The 25,349-nt window shown below is 49.2% G+C and overlaps 1 protein-coding gene across 1 annotated transcript; it reads right to left on the bottom strand.

The window, feature by feature from the left end:
* Nucleotides 1–516: 516 nt before the first annotated feature.
* Nucleotides 517–15,900, bottom strand: LOC124690634. The gene is made up of 4 exons (XM_047223994.1): nucleotides 15,503–15,900; nucleotides 1,959–2,595; nucleotides 1,703–1,857; nucleotides 517–911 (listed from the first exon to the last, which is right to left on the bottom strand). The coding sequence occupies exons 1-4, from the start codon at nucleotides 15,898–15,900 to the stop codon at nucleotides 662–664; spliced, it is 1,440 nt and encodes a 479-aa protein (XP_047079950.1). The 3' UTR covers nucleotides 517–661.
* Between the last annotated feature and the right edge of the window lie 9,449 nt (nucleotides 15,901–25,349).

The raw sequence follows: 25,349 nt of genomic DNA, 5'->3' as shown, positions 1-25,349 counted from the left end.
CATCCACATCATCTAGAGAAGACAATAGATAAATCATACAATGCATTCTTTGCTATTATCATTTGTTACAAATAATGAAAATTAATTAACTTATAGCAGAAAATTCTAGTGCTAAGGGAGGACATGTGGTACAATGGAGAAAATAGTCTCTTATTTTCTAAGCGACCATCGCTTAGCTAAAAGAAGAGAACCTTCTCTTTCTCTATTGTCTCCAACTCAACAGAAATTCAACATGACTCTAAGCGCAAGCCGACATTACCCCATTGTACATGCCCGAAAGATATGGCATTATTTATTAACCAAAACGTTCAACCCACCAATTGCTTTCTCAATATGAAATATAATGTGTATCTCCACACAATCTGGTCCTTACCTTACCTTTTAAGTGCATGATCATGTAGGTTCACGTATTTGGACATGGTTCGGGTACTAAACTTAGCCAACAATAAATGGTAATTAGTGTCTAGCAAGATGTGCTGACTCCCGAGCACCTATAAGGATTACATTCAAGGCGAGCAAGTGTGAACTTTGTTTGCATAGCTCAATCACTCTTTCTCAAGCACATGACTCAAAACCCATGAACATAATTAAAATTTCTGAGTTCCAGACACGATTGATCGAGGGAGATATCTCTCACATTGTCGTGATCAAGACACATGAATTAGAAGAAACCTCTGCTTTCTTTACCGGACTTTGCTTCTATATATAGCTCCATCGCTTCCTCCATGACCATATGTTCCGATAAAAGTCGCGCTCTTTTCGTGCTTGAAGGGTGAGTAGAGATAAAATCAAATACTCCCAAATCCCCACCAATCTTCCCTAGCTTTTCATAGACTGAAGGGGCTATATGTGGATCAAAACCAGCGGCACTTAGCAGTAGGATTCCAATATGATCTGCCTCTAGCTCCATCCTACATGGTTAACATGATAAAATAAGTTAAGATGAAATACTTACATGAGTCAATAAAGCTACAACAAGGTATAGAACTGTCCGTCACAATATAACTCAGGACATATGCCCCTCACAAAGGATAAAAATTGAAACTTCACTCGTTCCATGCTGCAACCACTAGTAGTTTTCTGTTTGTTTTGTTTTCGCTAACTAGTAAGTATCATGTGGGAGAACAAGCCTTATGTTGTGATGAAAGTAGAAAAAAACCAGGAACATGTGCAAGCAGTTGCTACGCAAAACAAATATCACTAGAATTGAAGTAATTCAAATTTTGTTACCCTCTAGTTGTTGGAAGTGTGACAATATCTTTTTGTAAACAAGTTTCTTCTTTATACCTCATTTTAATCTTTAATCCACTACTTACCCGATTTAATAATTTTCCCAACCGAGCTACATGCCAAACCCTATGTGTGACACCACACGTATGCAAATCATAAAATACATATAAACTCCCTAATATTTAAAAATAAATCAGTTCTCACCAATTATAACTCTGAAATATAGTGACACTTTTTTTTAGAATTTGAATCCCAATTATGCTTTAAAATATTAATGTTCTACTATTCTATTACCGTTTTTGAATTTGTATAAATTTAAACCGAGTCTCAAAATTCACAAATGGGTAAATTAATGTTCTTTGTATTATTATAATTATACCATTTGTTTGAAAAGGCAAACCCCATGATGTATCAGATGGAAAATGCAGATTCATCATGAAGAAGAGATGGAAATGCAGAAGCCGGCCGGTACCTTCGTGAGAAAGGCAATCGGAAAAGCAGCGAGGATACTCTATCCAGATCCTTTGCGTCGGCGTCAGAGAAAATCTGGATGAAACACTCGATGATCATAATCCAGATGTTCGTGGTGATGTGCTCTGCGGCGTGCCTCGCAACGACGTGCCCAACCTACAAGAGAAAAAGGAGTATAGAAGGAGAGCAACCTCAGTTCGGATCCTCACCCAGGATCATCACATTCACACGTACGTGAGCTGGTCCAGTAAAATTACCTCATGCCCCAGCACGGTGGCGACCTCGGCGTCGGTCTTGAAGTGGTCGAGCAGCCCTGTGTAGACTATGATCTTGCCGCCGGGCAAGCACATTGCGTTCACGCCCTTCTCCTGCACCACTATCACCTCCCAGTTGAGCCCGTCGAGATGCTTCGCCTGCAGCGGCGCTCCGTTCGCCTTCCATCGGTTCCGGCTCCGTGGGACTGAGACCGACCTTTCGTCCAGAACCTCCTTGCCTCGCCGGGCGGCGGCGGCTGCTTCTGTATCGTGGTCACCAGAAGAGATGCTCCCGTACGATGCGTTCACGGAGACCGACTTGTTATTCCGAACCTCCTTGTCTCGCCGGGCGGCGTCGTCGGTCTCTTGATCATAGCAAGCAGAGATGTCCTCGTACCATGCAGGATCGGGGCGGGCTGCTGCATCGGCATTGGTATCGTGGCTAGAAGGGATGCCCCCGTACGAGGCGTCACCGGCGTACAAGATCTCGCGGCGGACAAGGCCGCGTTGCGCGGCGCCGACGATCTCCGTGACGAGGCGGTTGACGCAGACGCTGTCGGGGTGGTCCGGCGGGAGGATCTTCTTCTCCAGTTTCTTCTTCATCTTGCTGAACTCGCTCTCGCCGCGCGTGCGCTCCCAGCTGGGCGTGACCATGACGAAGTGGGTGTGTTGTGGGTATACTTCATGGGTGTACCATCGACAGTGCCTAGATCCGGCAAGCCCGGGTGGCCCACAGATGGTGATGAGGCATGTGGCCCATCGGGCGGCCCAGTTGCTGTTGATCATGAAGGAAGAAGTCCAGCCTAGGATCAGTAAGCCGGATCCGTACCGACATACGAGTAACCCGGATCCATGGAGGTCCAGGAGGGACCCGGATCCAGTACGACGTATATGGAGGGCGGATCCGTGACGTGCACGGCAAGACATTGTATCGTAGTTAGGCTATCTGTAATCCGGCTAGGACTCTCCATGTAAACCCTAGATCCGTGCGCCTTTATAAGCCGGATCCCGGGAGCCCTAGAGGCACAACCACAACTCATTGTAACAACGCGAAAGCGCCCGGATAATTCCGGACAAGCAGCGAGTAGGCCCCGTCATCGTGCGGGTGTTCCGAAGCTGGGTAACTCGCGTACCACCGTCCCGTGTGCACTCCGCCCTATGGCCCCTACTTCTTCTCCCCCTCGTGAGGATCCCTCCTCCGAGGTACCGTCGATTAGGCAACGACAGTTGGCGCCCACCGTGGGGCCTGCGGCGTCTGGAGGCCGGAACCGGGAGGGTTAAGTAATGGGAAGCTACGACGACACCATTGCTGTGGGGCGTGTCCTTTACGCCGGAAGTCTACCAATCGTCCCGCCGGATGAGTGTTGGATTCCGGCTAAAACCGACCCCGTCAAGCTCTCCATCGTCCCAGTCGGCGGCATACACATCTTCATCGGGGAAACCGTCGATTCCGACGGAAACCCACTGGTAAGTAACGCTGACGCGACCGCCGCCGAGCTGGACGCAGTCGCGAAGATCCGATCTGAGACGCAGGAACTTCCTAGCGAAGATTCCGCCTTAGATCTGAAAAAATCAAAACCCACCCAATCCGCCCCTGAGCAGGAAGTAACGGTGGAAGACCAATGCAGATCCGCCTGGGTCTCCCAGGTGTTAGAAAAGCAAAGGTGTCACTTCGTACACTTCTTGGCCCATACCGCCGGAACCGCCCCTCATGAAGTCGGAGCTGGTCCCGAGCAGGTCGAAGCCCCGGAAAACAACGCTGCTCCGGATCAGCAGGAGGCTGTCGGAGAAAGCGAAACTCCGGCGGAAGAGTCGATTTTGGGAAATTTAAGCCCAATCTCCGGAGACACCCAGTCCATGAACACTGCGGAGTTTGATCGCAAGGTGACGGAACTCGGATACGGCGGTCAGCCTGAAGTTGACTCCGCCCAGCCAAGGCAGGTCCTCGCGACTGTAGCAGCGATCGGAGAAAACGGAGTCGAAGAGGCAAGCGCTCAATCCGATCCACAACCATCACACCACGGATCTCCGATGTCGCGGGAGCGGCCCCGTAAGGATCCGTCCTCGGAGAGCCTCCTGTCGCCTGAAGAGATAGTTGCACAAGCACGCATGGATTTGGTCGCGAAGTCTGATGTCCTCAACAAGCCAATAACCCCTGATGACGCTGCAGATCCGGTGGCTTTAGAGGCCACCAGAAAGGAGATGCTGGCCACAGCCAAAAAGTTTGCCAACACCGCAGCTGCTATATTGGATGAGAGGGAAGAAGCTGCACAGCTCATGGATCGCTTTGAAAGACAGGACCGCGAAATCACCGCAACGCTCGAGCATGTCAAAGGCATGAGACAGGAGTGGGAGGTGAAGATGACCTACGCACAGGCGGAGGCTGACAGAATAGTCAGAGAAGCAATTCCTCCCCGCAGGATCGCCTTCGCAACCCCTGCTGAACAGCGGCCGCTCGCGACCCCAAAGGATAATATGACTAAAGCTGCAGAGCTCCTGAAGAAAAAAGACGAGGAGATCGACATCAATTACCTACGCACGCTCGTCGCTTCAGCGGTCCAACAGCAAAGCAAGGCAGACACTTCGCGCAGGTTGGAATCCAACCCGGAGCATTGCGTCTCCACTGCGCGAAGGACGCCGCGAGAACCGCCATCGAGATGACGAATCGCGAACCGGATCCTCGGAACGCAGAAGGAAAACCAGGGAACATCCAAATCCGATCCCCGTACCATCAAAGACACCACCGTCAGATCCAAGAAAGGGAAAGGACCCAATGTACTCTGGACGAGACAAGTACCGCAACCCCTCCCCTCCGCCTAATGGTTACCCGCGTCCCCCTCGCCGCCGTAGTCCAGCCGGAAACACCAGGCCTCAAGGGCATGGTGGAATTGTTATCCGCGACAACGTGCTGCCCTCCGGAAACCGGAACAGGGAGCGCACGCCGGAACCTCGCCGGAATCAGAACAACGATCGTGAGCCCGAGCCCAGGAGGAGCCGGAATGAGGAGCGCGACCCGGAACCTCGCCGGAGCCGGAACGACCAGGGCAGCCAGCGCCACGGCGAAGGCAGCCACAGGAGCCGGAGCCAGCACAGGGGAGAATCTGGAGGCGGAAGCAAGAGGTCGGATCGGCCCCCTCGCAGGTCTCCCTCACCACCACCTAGCGGTGGCGGTGGAGGTGGAGGCGGCGGCGGTGGCCGGAGATCTCGCTCTCGCTCTCAGTCCCCCCGTCACGGTTCGCGCGATGCGCGGGAACGCCTCAATGAATACAGAACCGACTACATCGGACCGAAGTGCTTTGGCAGGATGATTCGAGAGGAACCAAAGCCAAGGAGCTCCCTCAAGCTACCCGGAAACCTCGAAGCATTACGATGGCACCGAAAGGCCGGATACCTGGATTGAGGATTAGTACAATGCAAGTAACCTTCGCCGGAGGAACCCCTAATATCGCCCGCCGCATGCTCCAGCTTGTACCTTGTAGGCCCAGCCCGGATCCGGCTCGGTGACCTCGAGAAAAACTCCATCTTTTGCTGGTTTGACCTGAAGCCCGCTTTCGAGAAACACTTCGGGGGCACCTACAAAAGACCCGCCACGGCAAGCGACTTACAAGCTTGTATCCGGAAGAAGGGAGAATCATCAAGAAACTTCCTTACACGATGGTTGGCATGCGAAACGAGTGCGAGAACGTCGACCACACCACTCGCCATGTACGCCTTCATTGGTGGACTGCAGAGAGGAGGATTGCCGAGGCACAAGCTTACTTGTTTGGCCAACGCCAACAAACCGACTTTGGACGAGATGATCTCCATCGCCGGTGACCACACCGCCGCCGATGACGACGCAGCGGTGATCTCGCAGCTACAACAATTCCCCGCACCAACAAAAGAAGAACCGCGATAACGGTAACAACAGCGGCCGAAACGCAAGAACCCCGATGACCGAAGAGTGGCGGATCCGACATGGTCGCCATGGCGTTCCAACGCGGAGGTCCAGGAGGCGGAAGAGGACGTGGCCGCGGAGGCGGAGCAGGCAGGGGTCGGCAGCGAGGCACCGATGTCACCGCCGGCGGATCCCGTGCCCCGCAAACCTACGAGGAGTACGCGAGACATGCCCCGCCCGGCCCACTTGGATCCGGCTACGGGGAAGTCCACACACACCAACCGCAATTGCAAGTGGGTCAACGACCTAAAGAACGACCCGGAAGCAGGATACAAGCGAGCCCGAAGCACCGCCCACGCGGCAAAGGAGGCAAGGGCAAGAACAAGGACAAGGAGGAGGACAGTTCCGAGGCGATGGACGAGGATGATAACTCGCCGGATCCCAAGGCCGGATCCGCAGGTAAATCCAACCCCTTTGAGAAAAAGAGCGTGGGGGCTTACCACACCTTCCTCGGAACCCCCACAGTCCGCGCTACAAAATCAGCTACCCGGATCCTGAACGCCACGGCTCCGGCCGTGCCGCAGCATGTCGTGGTCGGAAGTTCCGTGCACATTTGACAGGGAGGATCATCCCGCCATTGTGCCCAAAGAATACTACGCCTTGGTTGTGAGTCCCCGCATAGATGGGTATGACTTCTCCAAGTGCCTCATGGATGGCGGAGCCAGCTTGAACATCATGTACCTGGAGACTCGGAGCGGATGAACCTCACCAAGGAACAGCTCAAACACAAGCAACACCGAGTTTCACGGCGTGGTTCCGGTAAGAAGGCGAACTCCCTTGGCAGCATCACACTTCCCGTGGCTTTCGGCGATGTTCACAATTTCCGCGAAGAGAAGATCACGTTCGAAGTTGTGCCCTTCAAGAGCTCCTACCATGTCATCTTCGGCAGGCCCACCTACCACAAGTTCCACGCAAGAGCGTGCTATATCTACAACAAGCTCAAGATGCCGGGTCCTAATGGTATGATCACCATAACCGGAGACTACAAAAAGCTCATGAGTGCGAGTTGGGCGAAGCCGCCTTCGCGAGTCCGTCATATCCGGAGAAGAGCCGAAAGGCTACAGAGCCGCAGTGGGATCCGACCGAGATGCGGACCACCAAGAAGCAGCATCTCCGAGCAGTAAAACCTCCTTCAAGCCCGCGATAGAAACAAAGAAGCATGACCTCATTCCGGGTGACTCTTCCAAGCAGGTTTCGGCCGGAGCCAACATGGACCCCAAATAGGAAAGCGCGCTCGTCGAGTTCCTCCGCGCTAACATGGATATCTTCGCATGGCAACCTTCTGACATGTCCGGAGTACCTAGGGAACTCGCCGAGCACTACCTCAACATAAATCCGGGGGCTAAACCAATGAAGCAAGCTATGCGACGCTTTGGAGACAAGAAGCGCCGCGCCATAGGAATGGAACTAGCAAAGTTACTAGAAGCAGGTTTTGTAATAGAAGTTATCCACACCGATTGGGTCGCGAATCCCGTCCTTGTACCCAAAAAGAACACTGAAATATATTAAGAATGTGCATCGATTACTCTGGCTTGAACAAACATTGCCCGAAGGATCCGTTCCCCTTGCCGCGCATTGACCAAGTCATTGATTCGACGGCAGGGGCGGAACTTCTGTGTTTTCTTGATGCGTATTCCGGTATCATCGGATCCGGATGAAGGAATCCGACCAAAAGGCGACTTCATTCATAACCCCGTTTGGTACTTACTGCTATGTTACTATGCCTTTCGGTTTGAAAAATGCAGGTGCTACTTACCAACGTACGATGCAGCGGTGCCTGAAGGACCAAATTGGCCGGAACGTGCACGCATACGTCGACGACATCGCGGTCATGACCCGGAAAGGATCTGACTTGATCCGCGACCTCACGTAAACCTTCGACAACCTCCGCAGGTACAAGATGATGTTGAATCCGCTGAAGTGCGTCTTTGGCGTGCCAGCCGGAAAACTCCTTGGCTTCATAGTCTCTCACAGAGGCATTGAGGTGAACCCGGAAAAGATCAAGGCAATCCTGTGTATCAAACGGCCAACTTGTCTCAAAGATGTGCAACGGCTAACTGGTTGTGTCGCAGCAATCAGTAGGTTTGTCAGCCGTCTTGGCGAGAAGGCGCTACCTCTATACAAGCTGTTGAAGAAAACAGACAAATTTGTCTGGGACGACGCAGCTGACGCAACTCTTCGAGGGTTGAAGGAAATACTTACCTCCCCACCTATCCTGGCAGCCCCAGCAGAGTCAGAGCCAATGCTCCTTTACCTGGCAGCTACCAACAAAGTCATCAGCCTCGTCATCGTGGTGGAGCGAAAGGAAGAAGGTCACGAATATGACGTCCAAAGACCCGTCTACTACTTAAGCGAGGTGCTGACGGAGTCAAAGCAAAGATACCCTCACTTTCAGAAGCTAGCTTACGGAGTTTTCCTAGGCAGCCGGAAGCTGAGACACTACTTCCAAGAGCACCCAAGAATGAGCCGTGAGCAAAGCTCCGCCGTCAACAATTCCGAACAACGCCGACGCAACAGGACGAACGGCTAAATGGGGCATTGAACTATCCCCCTTCGACATCGCCTACAAGCCTAGGACTGCGGTAAAATCCCAAGTCTTGGCAGACTTCGTTGCAGATTGGACAGAAGCTCCGGATGCAAGTCTAGAGCCGGAACCAGAAACATGGGTTATGCACTTCGATGGATCCAAGCAGCATCAAGGCTCAGGAGCCGGAGTCACCCCGAAATCCCCTACCGGAGAAGAACCGCAAGACGTTCCGCATCCACTTCGAAGCTACAAATAACATGGCGGAATACGAGGCTCTACTACACGGACCGCGCATCGCCAAGGAAATAGGGATCAAGCACATCATCCGCCGTGGAGATTCCGACCTGGTGGCCCAAGCAAGTAGCCGGAACCCGGAACGCCGGAAATTCCGTCATGTCGGCCTACAGAGACGAAGTTGACGAGATCGCCAAGAGCTTCCTCGGATACGAAGTCAAGTACGTCAGAAGAGACGACAATACAGCGGCTGATATGCTATCCAAGCTCGGATCCGGCAGAAAGCCAATTCCGCCTGGAATCTTCCTAGAGCACCTCCGGATACCCTCGGTGAAGGGCGCTAACCCGGAAAACCCAGAAGTGGCAGTGTCTCCGGCTAAAGAGGTATTGGCTACCATTCCGGCTTGGACACAGCCTTTCCTGGACTACCTCATCGATCAGAAGTTGCCGGAGGACGAGGTCCTCGCGCGCCGCATCATCGACGAGCACGATCCTACACAATTGTTGATGGACAGCTCTACAAACGAAGCGCAACAGGGGTGTTTCTCAAATGCGTCTCCAATCAAGATGGCATTGAAATCCTCAGAGATCCACGCAGGGGACTGCGGGCACCATGCCGCTCCCAAGTCACTCGTTGCAAAAGCTTTTCGGCTAGGCTTTTATTGGCTCACAGCCTAAAGAAGATGCCGACAAAATAGTCAAGACCTGCCGAGGTTGCCAGCACTACGCTACTCAACCAAACGCTCCAACGACAAGAGCTGAAGACCATACCTATCACCCGGCCATTTGCGGTCCGGGGGCTCGATATGGTTGGTAAGTTAAAACGATCATCTCCCGGTGGTTGTGAATACCTCCCGGTCGCCGTTGATAAATTCAGCAAGTGGATCGAGGCCAAGCCGGTGAGAAAAGCCGACGGTGCTACGGCACTAAAATTTGTCATCAGCCTCGTAATGAGATTCGGCATCCCACACAAGCATAATCACGGATAATGGCACAAACTTCGCTCGGGGAGAATTGAAGGATTATTGTGAGACAATGGGGATTCGATTGGACCTTGCATCCGTGGCTCACCCACAATCCAATGGTCAAGTCGAAAGAGCTAACGGTCTAATATTATCGTGAATTAAGCCACGCCTTGAAGAACCGTTGCGACGAGCAGCCGGAGCTTGGGCCGACGAACTAGACGCCGTCTTGTGGAGTTTGCGAACTACCCCTAACAGGTCAACGGGGTTTACCCCTTTCTTCCCGGTATACGGATCCGAAGCCGTGATTCCCTCCGACATCATCCATGATTCACCGCGAGTTTCCGCCTATAACGAAGAAACAGCTGACGAGGCCAGACAGCTATCTGTGGACCTGATCGAAGAAGCTCGGGACCTAGCTGACCAGCGCTCCGCCATCTACCAGCAGAAACTCCGACGTTATCACGCGTCGCCGAGTTCGGAAACGCTCCTTCATGGCCGGAGACCTGGTCCTCCGCCTTCGACAGGTGAAAGACCATAAGCTGCAATCTCCATGGGAAGGACCCTTCGTCATCAGCAAAGTGCTTCATAACGGATCGTACTACCTTGTCGATTTCCGCGAGCTGAGGGATAGACCTGCTAACTGGCGCCGGAAACGCAAGCGTGAGGATCCGGATGACATATACGACGAAACAGATCGCCCTTGGAACATCGCACAGCCTACGTCCTTTCTACACTTAGCATATTTTTCCGAGTTACAAAACTCTGTAATAGTTACACATGATCAATGAAATAAAGCTTATGGTTCACTCTCTGAGTCTTTTACCTCCTTTACTTGTTCATTTTAGATCGTGTATGTTTTTCCAACTAAAACCGCAGAGCTGGATGTTTTCCGCCTAGGCGTGTATAAAAGTTGTGATTTCTAAAACCGTCCCTGAGGACGTAAGCTTAAGTTTTCTGATTAAGTTGTTATCTGTTGCGAACTCGTGGATTCCTAGTAGCGATTTCCGGCACCTATGCCTGGGGGCTTGTTTCCGCGGTTATGGACGGACTGCCATTGGGCTTCGTCGCCGCTGGCGAGCATTTCCGGCTAGGGTTTTCCGGCTCGCGGAAGGTCAAGCGGGCAAGCCGGAAAATAACGAAGTCAGCACTTGCTTTCCGACATAAAACGAAACATGCACATAATATTTAACGGATAGCAGGATAAGTGTTTCCGCCCCATGCATAATCGTTTCGTTCCTAGCTACTTAAGAATTTAAGTCTTATTACAAACCCTCGCTGGGGCCAAAATGATGCAACTTGTTTCATTGTTTCAAACAGAACTCTACTCGCAGTCTTCCTCTTCGATCCGATGGTAGCCGGAGCCGCCGTCGCCGTCACCGCATCCGGCTTCGTAGTCGCTTCCGCAGTTTCCTCCGGAATGCTCGCCGCCGGACCCGGATCCTTCCCCATAAAACTCGGCTCGCCTCGCTTCCTCCTCAGCATCGGAAAAACCTTCGGGCAGGTTGTGCTTGTTGTACCGTAACGAGTGATCCACTCGCCCGACAAACAGCTCTTCATAGCCTTCGGCTTCCGCGAGGAGGGTGCTCATGTCGGAACTCTCGGGGGCTCCGCGTGCAACTTGCGCCAGGTTGAGTGAGGGGAAGAAGGCCTTGCAGGTGGCCAGGACCAAGGAGGCGGCTCCGCGCGCTGAAGATTTCTGCCAGTCCCTGATGAACTCCGGCACCTGTCGCATAAGATTGGTCATCGTATCGATGACCGAGGTTTTGGCCTTCTTTAGTGACAGAGCCGTGGCGATTCCGCGACGAGCTCCAAACAGCCGCATCAATTGAGTTCCGCACTTCCTCGTATGCTTCCGCCCTCGTCAGGTTTGAATCTTTAGTCCACTCAAAGCCAAGGCTTGCCGTGGAAGAAAAGAGGTTCAGTTCCGTCACGTAAAACATAAAAGGTGGTTTGAGCAATGACGCGGAAAGATGCTTACGAAAGATAAGCTTGTCAATGGTTTCCGCCTCCGCTTCCGCAGCTTTATTCTTAGCAATTATGGAGATCACGCGGCCTTGGCTCTTCTCCAGCCTTGTCAATCAGCTCCGCCTTCTCGCGGGTATGCTTCTCGGAGAGCTCCCTCCTCGCTTCAGTTTCTTTGCTTGAGGATTCTTTCATGAAGTTTTGGAGGGACTCGTTCTCCGCCTCAAGCACCTTGACCTTGGCGGAAAGCTCATCAAGCGTGGAGCGCTTAGCGCATTCTTCTCAAGGCGTACAAGTGCACATATTATGCATCATGAACTATGACAACACAAAAAGAGAAAGACCCGGATCTTGTACCTTTCGAGCGGGTCTCCAGCAGTCTGGATAGCCTTTTGGCCATTTTCCGCGTTCCGGCGCAGCCCCTCGATTTCCGCGATCTGCTCAAGCACATGGATGCGCAAATCTTCGTGCAATTTCCGTGTGGTCTGTCAGCAGCAGGGAGTTAGCCGGATATTTAAAATCTTGGGGGCTGGCGAGGAATTCAGTTTGAGATATAAAAAATTTTAAATTTTCCGTCTAGAGTACATTCTGGGAAAGCATCGGATAATACACGTTGCACGGAACTATATCACCCAATGCTTGGGGGCTAGTATTACCTGCCGCACTTTCCTGTGCTTGGCGAAAAATCCTTCAAGTCGTCCTCCGGCTCCGCGAGATCTCGCGTCTCCTCGTCCGGCTTCCCCCACACCTTGTTCAGCATCTCGGAAACTTCCGCGTGACGCCGTGCAAGGGTAAGTTTTTGGATGGATGGAGTTGGCTCGAGGCTGACTCGGGTCGCATTGGTAACTTGGAGAAGCTTGACCTTTTGCTCTTGTTCTTCATTAGTAGGTTCCGCAAAAGCGGAACTTGGTTGATCTGGTGGAGGAATGGGTGTGGAGGTCCCCGGGGCGGAGTCGCCATGATGGGCAGGGTCTTCAGGAAGATCATCAAGGTCAATGATGTCCTTCGGATCCGGCTTGTTGGCAGATGAAGCCTTGGGCGGAACTTCCACCTCAGGAGTAATAGGGAAGGAAGTCGGAGATGGTTTGGCTTTCTTCTTGATGACCCTTGGGGCCTTGGGAGGTTGGCTTCCGGAACTTCAGGAAAAACATAAAAAGCATAAGTACGAGTTTGAGCGAAAAAACCAGAACTTGAATCTCGGAAGTAAACGCTTACCCGAAGGCTTGAAGAAATGCCGGATGGCGGGTTGCCCTTTGTTGCTGGTGTTAATCAGTGAGAGGCGCTTCTTTTCCGCCTCCGCTTTCCGAGTAGCCGCGATGCTTAGCGCTTCGCGGGGGCGTTTCGCTTGGGGGCTGGAAGGGGCTGGCCTTTTCCTCTTCGCAGGGCGGCTGGCTTCAGGAGCTTCCGCCTCCGATGCGGCTTCTGGATCCGGGTTGCCGGTGGATGGGACTCGGAGGAGATTTCCGAGTTCATTCTCCCCAAGCGCCTCGAGCTAATGCAAAGATAAACACTTAGACAAAGTTTGAAGAGAAACAATAAACTTAGTCCAGACGACGTACCGCGGTTCCGGATCCCCCCGTGTGGATGTCTTTGTTGCATACGTGAACACGGAGTTCACGTGGGATTTTGAGGAGGAGCCGGATCCTCTTGTCGATAGCGTCGGCGGACAGATTATCTTTTGTGGCGCGCATCGGATCATCGCGCCCAGTGTATTCAAACATCAGGTGGTCCCTGTGCTGGAGCGGCTGGATCCGCTTGGTAAACCAGGAGAGGGTTAAGTCCTTCCCCGTAAGCCCCTCCTCCGTGAGCTTGCAGATCCGCCTAATTGCGCGGTTTAGCCGAGGTGAGTCGGAGAGGTGGGGGCACTGTGTCCATGCCGGAGTTTCATTGGCGGGGCTGTTCTTGAATGTTGGAAGTCTTTTGTCGCTCGCCGGGTCGGAGACGTCCTTCAGGTAGAAGAAACCTCCGGACCAGTACCTCGCGGATTCATGGCGGTCGGTGTGGGGGTAGACGCGACCCGGGCGAAGGAGGAAAGTGATGGATCCGCAAGTTGGCAATTCGGAAGTTTGGCGGATCTTCTCTTTCTTGACAAGAAAGAAATATTGGAACAAGGGAAGCTCCGGAGTTACCCGGAGGTGGCCTTCGCAGAGAGCGACGTGGTTGCCGATGGCGAGCACGCTATTCGGAGATATGTTATGGGGTTGGAGTCCGTACGTCTTCGAATCTCTCGGAAGAAATCCGAAGGCGGGAATGAAAATCCACGCTCCACCGGTGCCTTCGTCGGCACCATCTCGTCGTCCCTTGGAGCCGGAGTTGGTTCATCTGGAACTGACCTCCAGCTTCCGGGTTGCAGGAAGCCCTCCGACTCGAGATTCTTCAATTCCATCTCGGTGGTGGTACAAGGCCACCACTTCCCCTTAGCTTCGGAGTCGCGCTTCCGAGCCTTTGATTTTTTGGCAGCCTCTTCTGTTTGCTGCTCCGACTGGCCTGCCCCGGAGGTTTTCTCCGGGTGTGCGGAGGTTCCCTCGGCTTCCTTGCCGGAATCCTTTGAAGGATCCAGCCTGATGGGAACAAAAGGAGGAGGGGCGGAGGAGATTGGCGTCGCCATGATCGGTTCCGAGTTCGGAGGCGGAGTCGTTGAAGACATCCGAAGAAAAAGGTTGGCGGAAACTTTCCTTAGTCGGATCCCACTTCGTCTTCCCCAAATTCATCCCTACCAACTGCGGTGTGAAAGTTGAGTTCGAGGTTTACCGTAATGGCGTGCGGTGGCCGGAGTTGCGATAGCTCGTCGGAGTTATGAACACGAAGAACACTGCGGTGGCGGGTGCGCTCCGGTGATGCTCCGGTGGTTCTCCGGCGGGTTCCGGCACGGCGGCGGAGAAACTCTCGGGCGGCGCTCGGCTGAGAAGAGAGGAGGGGGTGAATGAGAGGTGAAGGGGTCGACGGCTGGTATTTATAGGCCGAGGGAATGAGATTCGTGTTCCGCATCCCGTGGTCGGAACGCAAGCGTCGCGCCGTTGGATGTGTGACACGTGTCCCAAACCCTAGCAGTAAAAATGGCTAGGGATAAGTTACCGCGCGAATCGCGCAAACATGGCGCCAGAATTGGCGGAACCGATTGAGTCTTTTTAAGATTCCGGTAACCGCGTGAAGATAAGTTGTCTCTCATTCGAGCAGGGAGTAACCCGGAAATGTTCTTTGGAATGTCGATGGATGAAGTCCCGCGGGATGGGAGCATTTTCCGACTGTAAGTTGGGAAAAAGGAAAAAAATGCAAAGTTGGAGCTCTTCAAGTTTCTCCGCGTTACCACCGTTTGCCGGAGATTATAATGAACCAGACAAGGCGGAAACCGCAGGCGAAACTCGGAGAACTCGGGGGCTACCGTTGTGGGTATACTTCATGGGTGTACCATCGACAGGTGCCTAGATCCGGCAAGCCCGGGTGGCCCACAGATGGTGATGAGGCATGTGGCCCATCGGGCGGCCCGATTGTTGTTGATCATGAAGGAAGAAGTCCAGCCTAGGATCAGTAAGCCGGATCCGTACCGACATAGGAGTAACCCGGATCCATGGAGGCCCAGGAGGGACCCGGATCCAGTACGACGTATATGGAGGGCGGATCCGTGACGTGCACGGCAAGACATTGTATCGTAGTTAGGCTATCTGTAATCCGGCTAGGACTCTCCATGTAAACCCTAGATCCGTGCGCCTTTATAAGCCGGATCCCGGTAGCCCTAGAGGCACAACCACAACTCATTGTAACAACGCGAAAGCGCCCAGATAATTCCAGACAAGCAGCAGTAGGCCCCGTCATCGTGCAGGTGTTCCGAAGCTGGGTAACTCGCGTACCACCGTCCCGTGTGCACTCCGCCCTATGGCCCCTACTTCTTCTCCCCCTCGTGAGGATCCCTCCTCCGAGGTACCGTCGATTAGGCAACGACAGGGTGCGGTTGGAGTAGGGCACGGTCTCGAAGGTGCCGAAGCAGAGGGTGAGCGCCACGCCGCAGGTGGTGGCGACCGCCGCGTAGACTATGTGCGGGTTCTGGTACCACTTCTCCCCGCCGCGGAGTGGGTTGCTGAAGAATGAGCCCCACGACAACGAGGAGTAGTGCCGAGGGAGCGCCGGCGCCGGTGGACGGCTCACGGCAGGGTTAGTTATGCGGCGAAGGAGTCCTCGGCTAGGCTCGGGTCGCCGCGGGGACGTGTGGTAGCACCGAGTTGACGGTTTTGGGGGCGGCGGCGGGGGCGGCTTTGGCCGGACGGCGGGTCTGCGGCGGAGTATCGGGGAGAGCGCGTGGCGCAGATTCTTCAAGCTGTTCATGGTTTTGTGGCCGGAGTGATGTCTTGGAAGTATTTCCGGCTGGGCTGGCAGAGAGATTGATGGGCGCCGGTGCGTGACGACTCGTACGTGACCGCAGCCGGCCACTCGCCGTCGCCGGGACGTACGTACGCCTCTTTAGGGAGCGCCCCTCCTTGCTGTTTCGTCCCCGTCGTGTGGCGCGTGCTTGAGAAACTGCAATTGGTTTGCGACGGCTGTAGCTGTAGCCATATAGGAGATCCCGAGAAGACCTAACTTAATTAGGATTCGGACAGAAATCAATTACTAGGATCCCGAGTACGGCAGATGTATGCGAAACGTTTTTCTCCCAAGGCCTGTAATCTTTGTTTTTTCGTGAGACCAAACACGAATTTATTCAATTCAAACTTGTCCCGGTTGCTACGTCCTCGACAATGGTGATTCGTATTCTCGGCTCTCCATCAACGTCGACAAGGCAGATCGGTTTTTATTCCCTGACATACTGGTGTTGGTACTCTTGCCGATGTTGATTGACTACTTTAATGGTTGCGCGCGTGCACGCAGCCTTGGCATTGCGGCTCAAATTAAAATTATGGGAGAACCTTCGTTGGTATTTACAGGTCTATGGTTTGTTATCTATCTTTGGCTGCCTTCAGAAAAGTACAAGATTATGTCTTGGAAGAAGAAAGAGTTTGAAGACCTCGAAGATTTGCTAGTATCTTTTAGACTTTATTTTGTAATCGCTGGAGACAGCTCGTGTATCTCTACCATGTACTATTTGTTATTATGAATATATGTGGTATTGATTGTCAAAAAAAAAAAACATGCAAACATCACCACAACGCGATGAAAGATTGGGCGCGTGACATATCACTCTCCTCCCAGCCACTCGGCCTCCACCTCTGGAAATGTATCTATAATTTTTGATGCTCCATATTTGTTTTACACCGATTTATATATGTTTTGCTTACACTGCGTTGCACTTTTATACATTTCTCGGCACTAATCTATTGAAAAAATGTCACAGTGTCAGTTCCTTGTTTTCTACTATTTTGTATTTCAGAAAAGTTGTATAGAAAATATTCTCGGAATTGGACGAAACAAAAGCCAAAACTATAATTTTACCGTAACGAAGACGGAGTCCAGAGGAGAGACGAAGAGGCGTCACAGAATGGCCACACTAGCCCTTGGCGCGGCCTAAGCCCTGGCCGCGCCATGGGGTGGTGTGGGCCCCCCAGCCGTCCACCGACCTCGCTCTTTCGCCTATTTATTCATGATTTCGGGAAAACCTAAATACTCGAGCATCCATCCACGAAAAGTTCCATCGCGGTCGCCATCGCCAACCCTGGCTCGGGAGGGTTCTGAAGCTCTTCCCGGCACCCTGCCGGAGGGGGAGATCATCACCGGAGGCCTCTACATCGTCATGCTCGCCTCCGAAGTGATGCGTGAATAGTTTATCCCTAGACTACGGGTCCATAACAGTAGGTAGATGGTTGTGTTCTCTAATTTGTGCCTCATGTTTAGATCTTGTGAGATGCATATCATGATCAAGATCATCCTTATGTAATGTTATATGTTCTGTTTGCTGGGATTCGATGAATATTAAATACTATGTTGAGATCGATTATATACTTGTCATATGTTATTCATGATCTTGCATGCTCTTCGTTGCTAGTAGATGCTTTGGCCAAGTAAATGCTTGTAACTCCAAGAGGAAGTATTTATGCTCGATAGTGGGTTCATGCCTCTAGTTTTCTGGAAGAGTGACAATAACTTCTAAGATTGTAGATGTGTTGTTGCTACTCGGGAGAAAACAACAATGCGTTATCTAAGGATAATTATATTATTTACTTTACACACATTGCTTAATGCGATAATTTGTTGCTTGCAACTTAATACTGAAAGGGGTTCGGATGATAACCGGAAGATGGGTTATTAGTCATAGACGCAGTTGTATTACGGTCTATGTATTATGTTGTAATGCCCGAATGAATCTCATAGTAATCATCTTATCATGTATGGTCTTTATTCTATCAATTTCCCAGCTGTAATTTGTTCATCCAGCATGTTATTTATCTTTATGGAGAGACACCTCTAGTGAACTGTGGATCCCGATCCTTTCTTTTACACTGATCATCTTGTTCTCTTTACTTACTGCAAGCACTGTTCTCTTTATTTCCACTGCAAACAAACATCTCTTTCCACACTATACATTTAATCCTTTGTGTTCAGCAAAACCAGTGAGATTGGCAACCTCACTGTAAGTTGGGGCAAAGTATTTTGGTTGTGTTGTGTGCAGATTCCACGTTGTTGCTAACGCAGGTAGTGCACCCTGCCACAAGTCAACTAACAACACCTTCAGAAGTCACGCGTTTCTCCTACTGGTCGATTAAACCTTGGTTTCTTACTGAGGAAAAACTTGCTACTATGCTCAGCATACCTTCCTCTTGGGGTTCCCAACGACGTGCTCTCTGCACTCATCACCCCCCTCCTCCGACCGGCTCGCCGCTGTTAAGAGGGGTGGAGGAACACAATCTATGGGTAGAGTTTTTTTCATAAAATTAGTGTTTTAAATAGATTAGATTAGGGTTTTGGTGTTCGCCTTTTGTTTTACCTCCGTCTCAATGAATCTTCGGGCCTTCGATCGATAACGAGATCTCCTTCCCAGCCTCAATGGTGGTGTTGGAAGGTTATAATTCTCTAGGTATGATTCTTTCGTATCTTTCTTCGCCATATCGATTTGCATCTTTTCTCATGGTTACTGCGAGGAGTCTCCTCATAATATTTGTCCCGGATGCTACGTCTTCCAATATGGTGATTCGTACTCTCAGCTCCCTAGTGACGTTGACCATGCTGTTTGGTTATTTTCCGCTAGTATACTGGTGTTGGTACTCTTGTCGACGTTAATTGACTACTTTAATGGTTGCGCGCGTTCACGTAGCCATGCCATTGTGGCTCAAATTATAATTATGGAAGACCCTTCGTTGGTATTCACATGTCTACGCTTTGGTATATATGTTTGGTTGCCTTCAGATAAGATTGTGTCATGGAAGAAGAAAGAGTTTGATGACCTCGAAGATTTAGTCGTTTCTTTTAGACTTTATATTGTAATTATGGGAGACAGCTTGTGTATCTCTACCATGTATTATTTATATCTATGAATATATGTTTTTTTTTTTTGCGAATTATCTATGAATATATGTTATATTGGCTGTCAACAAAATTCAAACATCGACACCCTCAGATGCCCTGGATTGCATCATTAAGAACCTAACAACGCATTTGCTTCAGTGTCCCCTCCCTCCCTACAAAATCAATCAATTCAGGTCATCTCCTACCGAAGCCAGGAGCGAAATTGTTTGGCTGGCTCCGTGAGGTAGAAAAGTGGGCTGCAAGCCCATTTAGGTTGGATGAAGTGTGGTACAAATGTGAGTTTTGCTAGGCTGAAAAAGGCCTAGTCGGGTTTGCCTTTTTTTTCCTTTTCAGACAAAAGAACGGAGACTAGGTTGTATCGGACACGCAATAACCGGGAGTCTCACTGTGGAGGTCGGAAGCGGCAGCAGGGACCTCTTGGCTGAAGGCGGGAGGCTCTTGGATATGGCGTCAAGTTGTTAGTGGCCACAACGAGCTCATGGCTTCGGTTGCAAGCAAGGGTGGCACGAGGGCCGATTCCCGCAACTGCAAGCTATGGCTTCGAAGGCGGGGCCGATTTGTTCATCCAAGGGCTAGTTGAGGCGTCGTGGGCGTCATGGTGGTGAAAACAAGCTCATAGCGACGGCAACGAGCTACAACTCGATCTCCGCGGCCGCGAGAATGATGCAGACAAGTTTGACTTTGGTGGAAGGTACGTCGATTCGTTCGCAGGCGGCCTCTATTCGTTGGAGGTAAACGTGAACCGTGTTGTGGTAAAGTCAAATTGGGAAAGAGTCTGGGCGTTGAAAAACATGCCCGGAAGAGGAGGGAGGAGAGAGATAAGACATGCTTAACGTTTTGATCACTTAACGGTAGCAGTGGGACGTAAATTACAACCGCTCCGTGTTTTTTCGTTCCACAAAATTCGAGAAAGACTAACTCCGTGTATTTGTACAAAAGGCTAGAGTCTCTCTGATTTTTCAAAACGGCGGAGCTCAGGGGAGGACACCGGAGCAGACCCCCTACAACAAGAATTTTTTGCAAAAAGGACCACCTCTACGAGTGAATTGTCAAAAAGGACCACCTTCGAGTGAAATTGCCAAAAGAAGATCACCTTCGTCGTGGCGGCAAGCTCCACCAAACAACATGTGGCACATGCCGCCACAGCCTGTGGCGGCATGTACTTTTCACACACCGACAAGCGACACGTGGCACTTGCCGCCACCACCCGTGGCGGCATGCATTGTTCACAGGCTGTGGGTGAACAGTGCCTGTGGTGGCAGGTGCCACGTGTCGCTTGGGGGAGCTTGCCGCCACGGCGCGGGTGGTCTTTTTGTCAAATTCACTCAGAGGTGGTCTTTTTTGATAATTCACTCGTGGATGTGGTCCTTTTTGCCAAAAATTCCTACAACAAAAGTTGCAGAAGTCTTTCTTCATGCAAATTGTGATCTTGGTGGCATGGGCAATTTGGAGGACCAGAAATGCTTTTGTTTTTCAGAATGACGGGCCCACAAGAAGGAGCTATGCTGGATGAAATACAGACCACATGACAAGGCCAATGCTACCTTCATCTATTGGATTGAACACATTTTTTATTTATTACTAATCTAGCTTTTTTCCCCTACATATCTCTTGTACTTTGTAATCCATAAACCCAAAAGTTATAAATACATACAGCAGTAACAAGTCTACCTTTTTTCCTTCAGAAGAAACATGATCGCCAGTCTCCTGTAAAGGATCACAAGAGGTGGGCGGGTTTCACTGCCCCGTAAAAGGTGTCCCCGACATACAAGTTCTCACGGCATGCAAGGCCACGATGCGCTACCTTACATTTTTACGACAAGGTCGTTGCCACGGGCTCGTCTCAGGGTAAGCACTTCATACACAACCAGCCCCTTCATCCGTTAAACTTGTCCTTCTCACGCGCTCTCCCTTGTGGGTAACAGAGATGAAGTGGGTGTGGTTGGAGTAGGGTCCCGTCTCAAAATTGCCGCAGCATGGGGTGATCATTGTGCAAATAGGGACATGTTGCGCCACTTTGACCACCTGCTTGTATTATTACCACTTTGGTCTGCCGAGAGACGTGGGGTGGGGTAGATAAGGGGTAGATAAGGTTCAAGATCCGCTTGGAGTAGTACCGATCTAGCGGTGCCTTCGCCGGAGGTGGTCAATGCTTGCTACAGTTTTTGACAAATCTCGGCGTCATCATCATGATTTGTTTTCTTGGTCCTCGTACATCGGGATGCGCCTGCAGTTCTAACAAATTTCTGTATCTTTTACACTTCAGCGAAAAGTGCCAGAAATCTGTAGTAATAAATAAACAACAATAATAAGATCTATACTATCATGCCAAAGCATCATGGTGATATCCGTATCCTTCCGAATGGATGGGGCACTCAAGCAAGATTTATCTGTCACTATAAAATTAGTCACGAGTCATGAGTAATTGACTAGTACATGATAACAAAAGCTGATTGACACTTGATGTCAACATCGATAATTAAGCGCATGTTTGTCTACCAAGCTCTAGAAATATTAGCATCCGGTAGGAGAGTTTGAAAATCTAGGACCAAGAGGAAGCCTTCTCTGCCTTACTAACACTTGATTCTCTGTATAAGTTCCAACGCCTCCTCCATGACCTTGTCTTTCAATAAATACTTTGCTCTTTTCTTACTTGAAGGGTGAATAGAAAAGTAGTTTTGCAATTCTGAGGGCGTGTTTGGTTTTTGCCCAGCTTAGACCCCCCAATGCATAGGCGTGCCAAAATTTTGGTGTGGCTTTCAACCGCCCACATCTGGCCAACTTTTTGGCATGAAGTTGTATTGGATGGCTGAAGCAAGCATGGGCACGCCAAAATATTGGTTCCAATCCAAACAACACCCATACACTTGGTCAACACCAATTATTTGGCTGGGCAGCCCGTGGCTTCAATCCAAACACACCCTGAATCTCCTCCGACCGCTTCTCTTCAACCTCAACGGCTATGTATGGATCAAAACCAGCCACAGCAAGTAGGAGCATTTCAATGCGATCTGCCTCTATCTCCATCCTACACAGGTAACATTGTCAGAAAAGTCTCTAAGCTCTACTGTTTTAACATGACATACTTGCATACATTTGATAATGTATTAAGAAGGTGAGAACGGTACAACACACAACTAAACAAGACCAATTGTCATACTCCCTCCTGCCCAAAATATGTTGCATATAAGCTTTGGTCAAAGTCAAACTTCGTAAAGTTTAATCATCTATATTGATAAAAATATAAACATATACAACAAAGTAATAATATTTTTAGAATTGTTATGAAATATATTTTCATATTATATGCATTTGACATGGTAGATCTTTGTATTATTATCTATATTCTTCGTCAAAGTTTGCACAGTTTGACTTGCACGGAAAATTATGCACAACATAAAATGGGCAGAGTAGATGGGATACATTAATTGCACTCTATACCACATTAGAGCAGCTGTATTAGGACATTAGGTTAAACCTGCCTTACTGGATCTCCCACGGATGGGAATAACGGTCTCAGTTTTGTGGAGATAGACAATGCAAAGGACTTGCTTAAGCATATTCTTCTAAAGCCTAGTACATCTCACTAGAATTAAACCATTCAATGAAAACAAAACGGAGTACTAGCATTTCTACATTATGCAAATTGGGGAGTACATCAAGTGCCTAAGCAGTGGCTTCTAATCATACAAATTCATCAAATGTTCTGATTCCGATTGCACCAGCGAACTTAATTAGTATTTTATCAAGGACGCCTTACCGTTATAATTTTACACAATATGAGATGTTTTGTCTTTGAACAAGATGCTTGTTTCAAGGAGCTAGAAATCCATATCACAGGCAGTGCTTCTTCAAACATATCCCAGGTCAAATGATATCTGATAGTACTAAGATGTGTAACTAGTTTGTCTCCAAAGGGATATAAACTAGTCTATCTGCATAAATTCAGTGACAATAAAGCTTTAGGGGTAATAAAACGACGGACTTAAGAAATCCTGTCTGTGGAACAAACAATCTCTTGCATATATGAACTCTAATTTGTACCATGATATGTTGACCTGACGACATATTGGATCGATTGTCCATACTAGTGTGTATGTCATTTGTGACCTTTCAATAATATTTCTAACTTAATTATAGCGTGCAGGATATGTACACATCACCATGAACAATGTGAAACGCAGAAATGAGAACATACCTTCGTGATAAGGGCAGCTCCAAGAGTAATTTGGAAACGTATTTGACCAGACTTGAATTGTCAAAGCTGCCGTGTGCCAGTTCGCATGAACATGGACACCAGGCTCTTGCTGGCCGCCTCTGCCGTATGCCTTGGAATAACGTGCCCGACCTGAAAAAGATTTAGCCAACGACGATTTCAGTTTGGATCCACCCCAAATCACATAGGATTCCGACGAATAAAATCTACTACTACGTGCCTCATGCCCAAGCGCAGCGGCAACCTCAACATCAGTTTTGAAATGGTGGAGGAACCCAGTGTAGACCATAATCTTGCCACCGGGCAGGAACATCGAGTTCACGGTATCATCTTTGATTACAATCACCTCCCAGTCGAGCCCATCGAGGTGCCTCTTCATTGGTGGCGCCTTCACGTGGTTCCGGTACCTCAAAACAAAAAGAACACGTGGCACGAGCGGAAAGAAATCAAAATCGAACTGAGACAAATCTGGAGACAGCATATATGGACAACGACCGAAATCGGGAAACCGGAGCTTACCATGCCTAATAAAAAGGAAGCAACGCGTGGAAACTAGAAAAAACCAGCAAGGATGAACAATAGGAGCTAGGAGATTGCCAGAAATGTGGAATAAACAATGAAAATGAAAGGAAAACAAAAACAAATTTTGTGCATGTACAGTACCGAAATTGGGGATCTATAGTGGAAAATGCATGTGGCATTGTTGTGGTTTCAGCAGAATCCTGTAACTTTATATATGTAATAATGTAGGTTAATTATAGCTATTACTGTAAGCTAGAGTATTATGAACTATATTTCTGATCCTTGATAGCGATTCTAATGTAGGGGTGGAATTGATCATGTAAAGTTTTGTAAACTGATGCTATAACATAACTCAATTAGTGTGTAAAATATATCACCGTAATGTTTGACATCTTTTAGTTGAATGGTTTGAGTTTAGGAGCTAAATGGTTGTCCAATTGCTTATGCTGTTTGGGCCTTCGTGTTTATTTCTATTTCCCAGTGTTCTTCAATTATACACGTGCACACACAACTTATTTAAATATCTAAAAGGTCGTCATCACAAATACATAGTAAGCACTACGGTGAGTTCTATCAAGAACAAAGCTTAATAAGTTCATTTGTTTTCTCTTTATTAGCTATAGTTTTGAACTAAACATACAATGTGTTCTTTAATTGTTAATTTTGTCGATCAAAAACGAGCATCTCAGTGTATGAGACTTAAGTGTGTCGAAGAATGGCTGGTTTGTAATTCTTAGACTGATATATATAACAATCTATTTATTCGTAAACTAAAGCATCAATTGTAATATTTGCGATGTTGTCAAGTCATTATGCATTGCTAAATATTTATATAACGAACATTGCTTGAGAAGTGTGTTGCACTGCATGCTAACTAATCAGAACAAAAAGGTTCTGAATACTGAGCTTGGAACCAGATAGCAAAATGGGGCATACATATGAAATAATCTGATATCAACATCTTGCTGCCTAATACAACACAGAAAATAATCAGCAGATTAGCGGGCTCATGGGATAGAAAAGCTGAAACCTACTAGAAATGTATGAGCTAGCTAGTCACTAACAGATCAAATTCAATAATATTCATGCACTACAAGCGTAAAGCAAAGGGATCATGGCATCATCTTAATAATAACTGAGAAGTCCATATTTATATTGGTTAACTAATAGGAAATTGCGCACTGGTGGCATGTGAGAATAATTTACTGGTCACGTCCCCCATTCGTGACGGCTGTCGCGCCAGTGGTTTATGTTTCCTTATCTCATGCGAACTCCTCTATTTCTTACGTCAATTAGCAAAACTTTTCTTCCACACGTTCTTAAATTTCTGTGCCAAAAACTTTACGGCCTACATTAAGAAATGGGGGAGTAATTATTCAGTGCCTAATTGCTAGTTACAGATATATTTTCATCAATTCAAGGAGCAAACTAAAAAATGGATAGCACGCTAATTATTGTTAGCTTAACATATATTAAAGGATGCGAACAGCTTTCCATCAACCAATCATCAGAAAATAACTTGGTTTTGTTAAATGCGCGTTGTACATGAATCCATGATATTACCTGCAACATAGTACCTTCG

Source organism: Lolium rigidum, chromosome 2 (genome assembly GCF_022539505.1).
Source record: "Lolium rigidum isolate FL_2022 chromosome 2, APGP_CSIRO_Lrig_0.1, whole genome shotgun sequence".
Classification (NCBI taxonomy): domain Eukaryota; kingdom Viridiplantae; phylum Streptophyta; class Magnoliopsida; order Poales; family Poaceae; genus Lolium; species Lolium rigidum.
Note: the sequence above shows the minus strand (reverse complement) of the source record. Positions and strands in the feature narration are given on the sequence as shown.

Excerpts from the sequence above, each read along its gene's own strand:
- LOC124690634 (XM_047223994.1), bottom strand. The coding sequence starts at position 15,900 with ATGAACAGCTTGAAGAATCTGCGCCACGCGCTCTCCCCGATACTCCGC. Across the intron at positions 2,596-15,502 it reads CTGTCGTTGCCTAATCGACG|CTGGGAGCGCACGCGCGGCG; the intron begins GTACCTCGGAGG and ends GGTCACGCCCAG. Across the intron at positions 912-1,702 it reads CGATTGCCTTTCTCACGAAG|GATGGAGCTAGAGGCAGATC; the intron begins GTACCGGCCGGC and ends TTAACCATGTAG.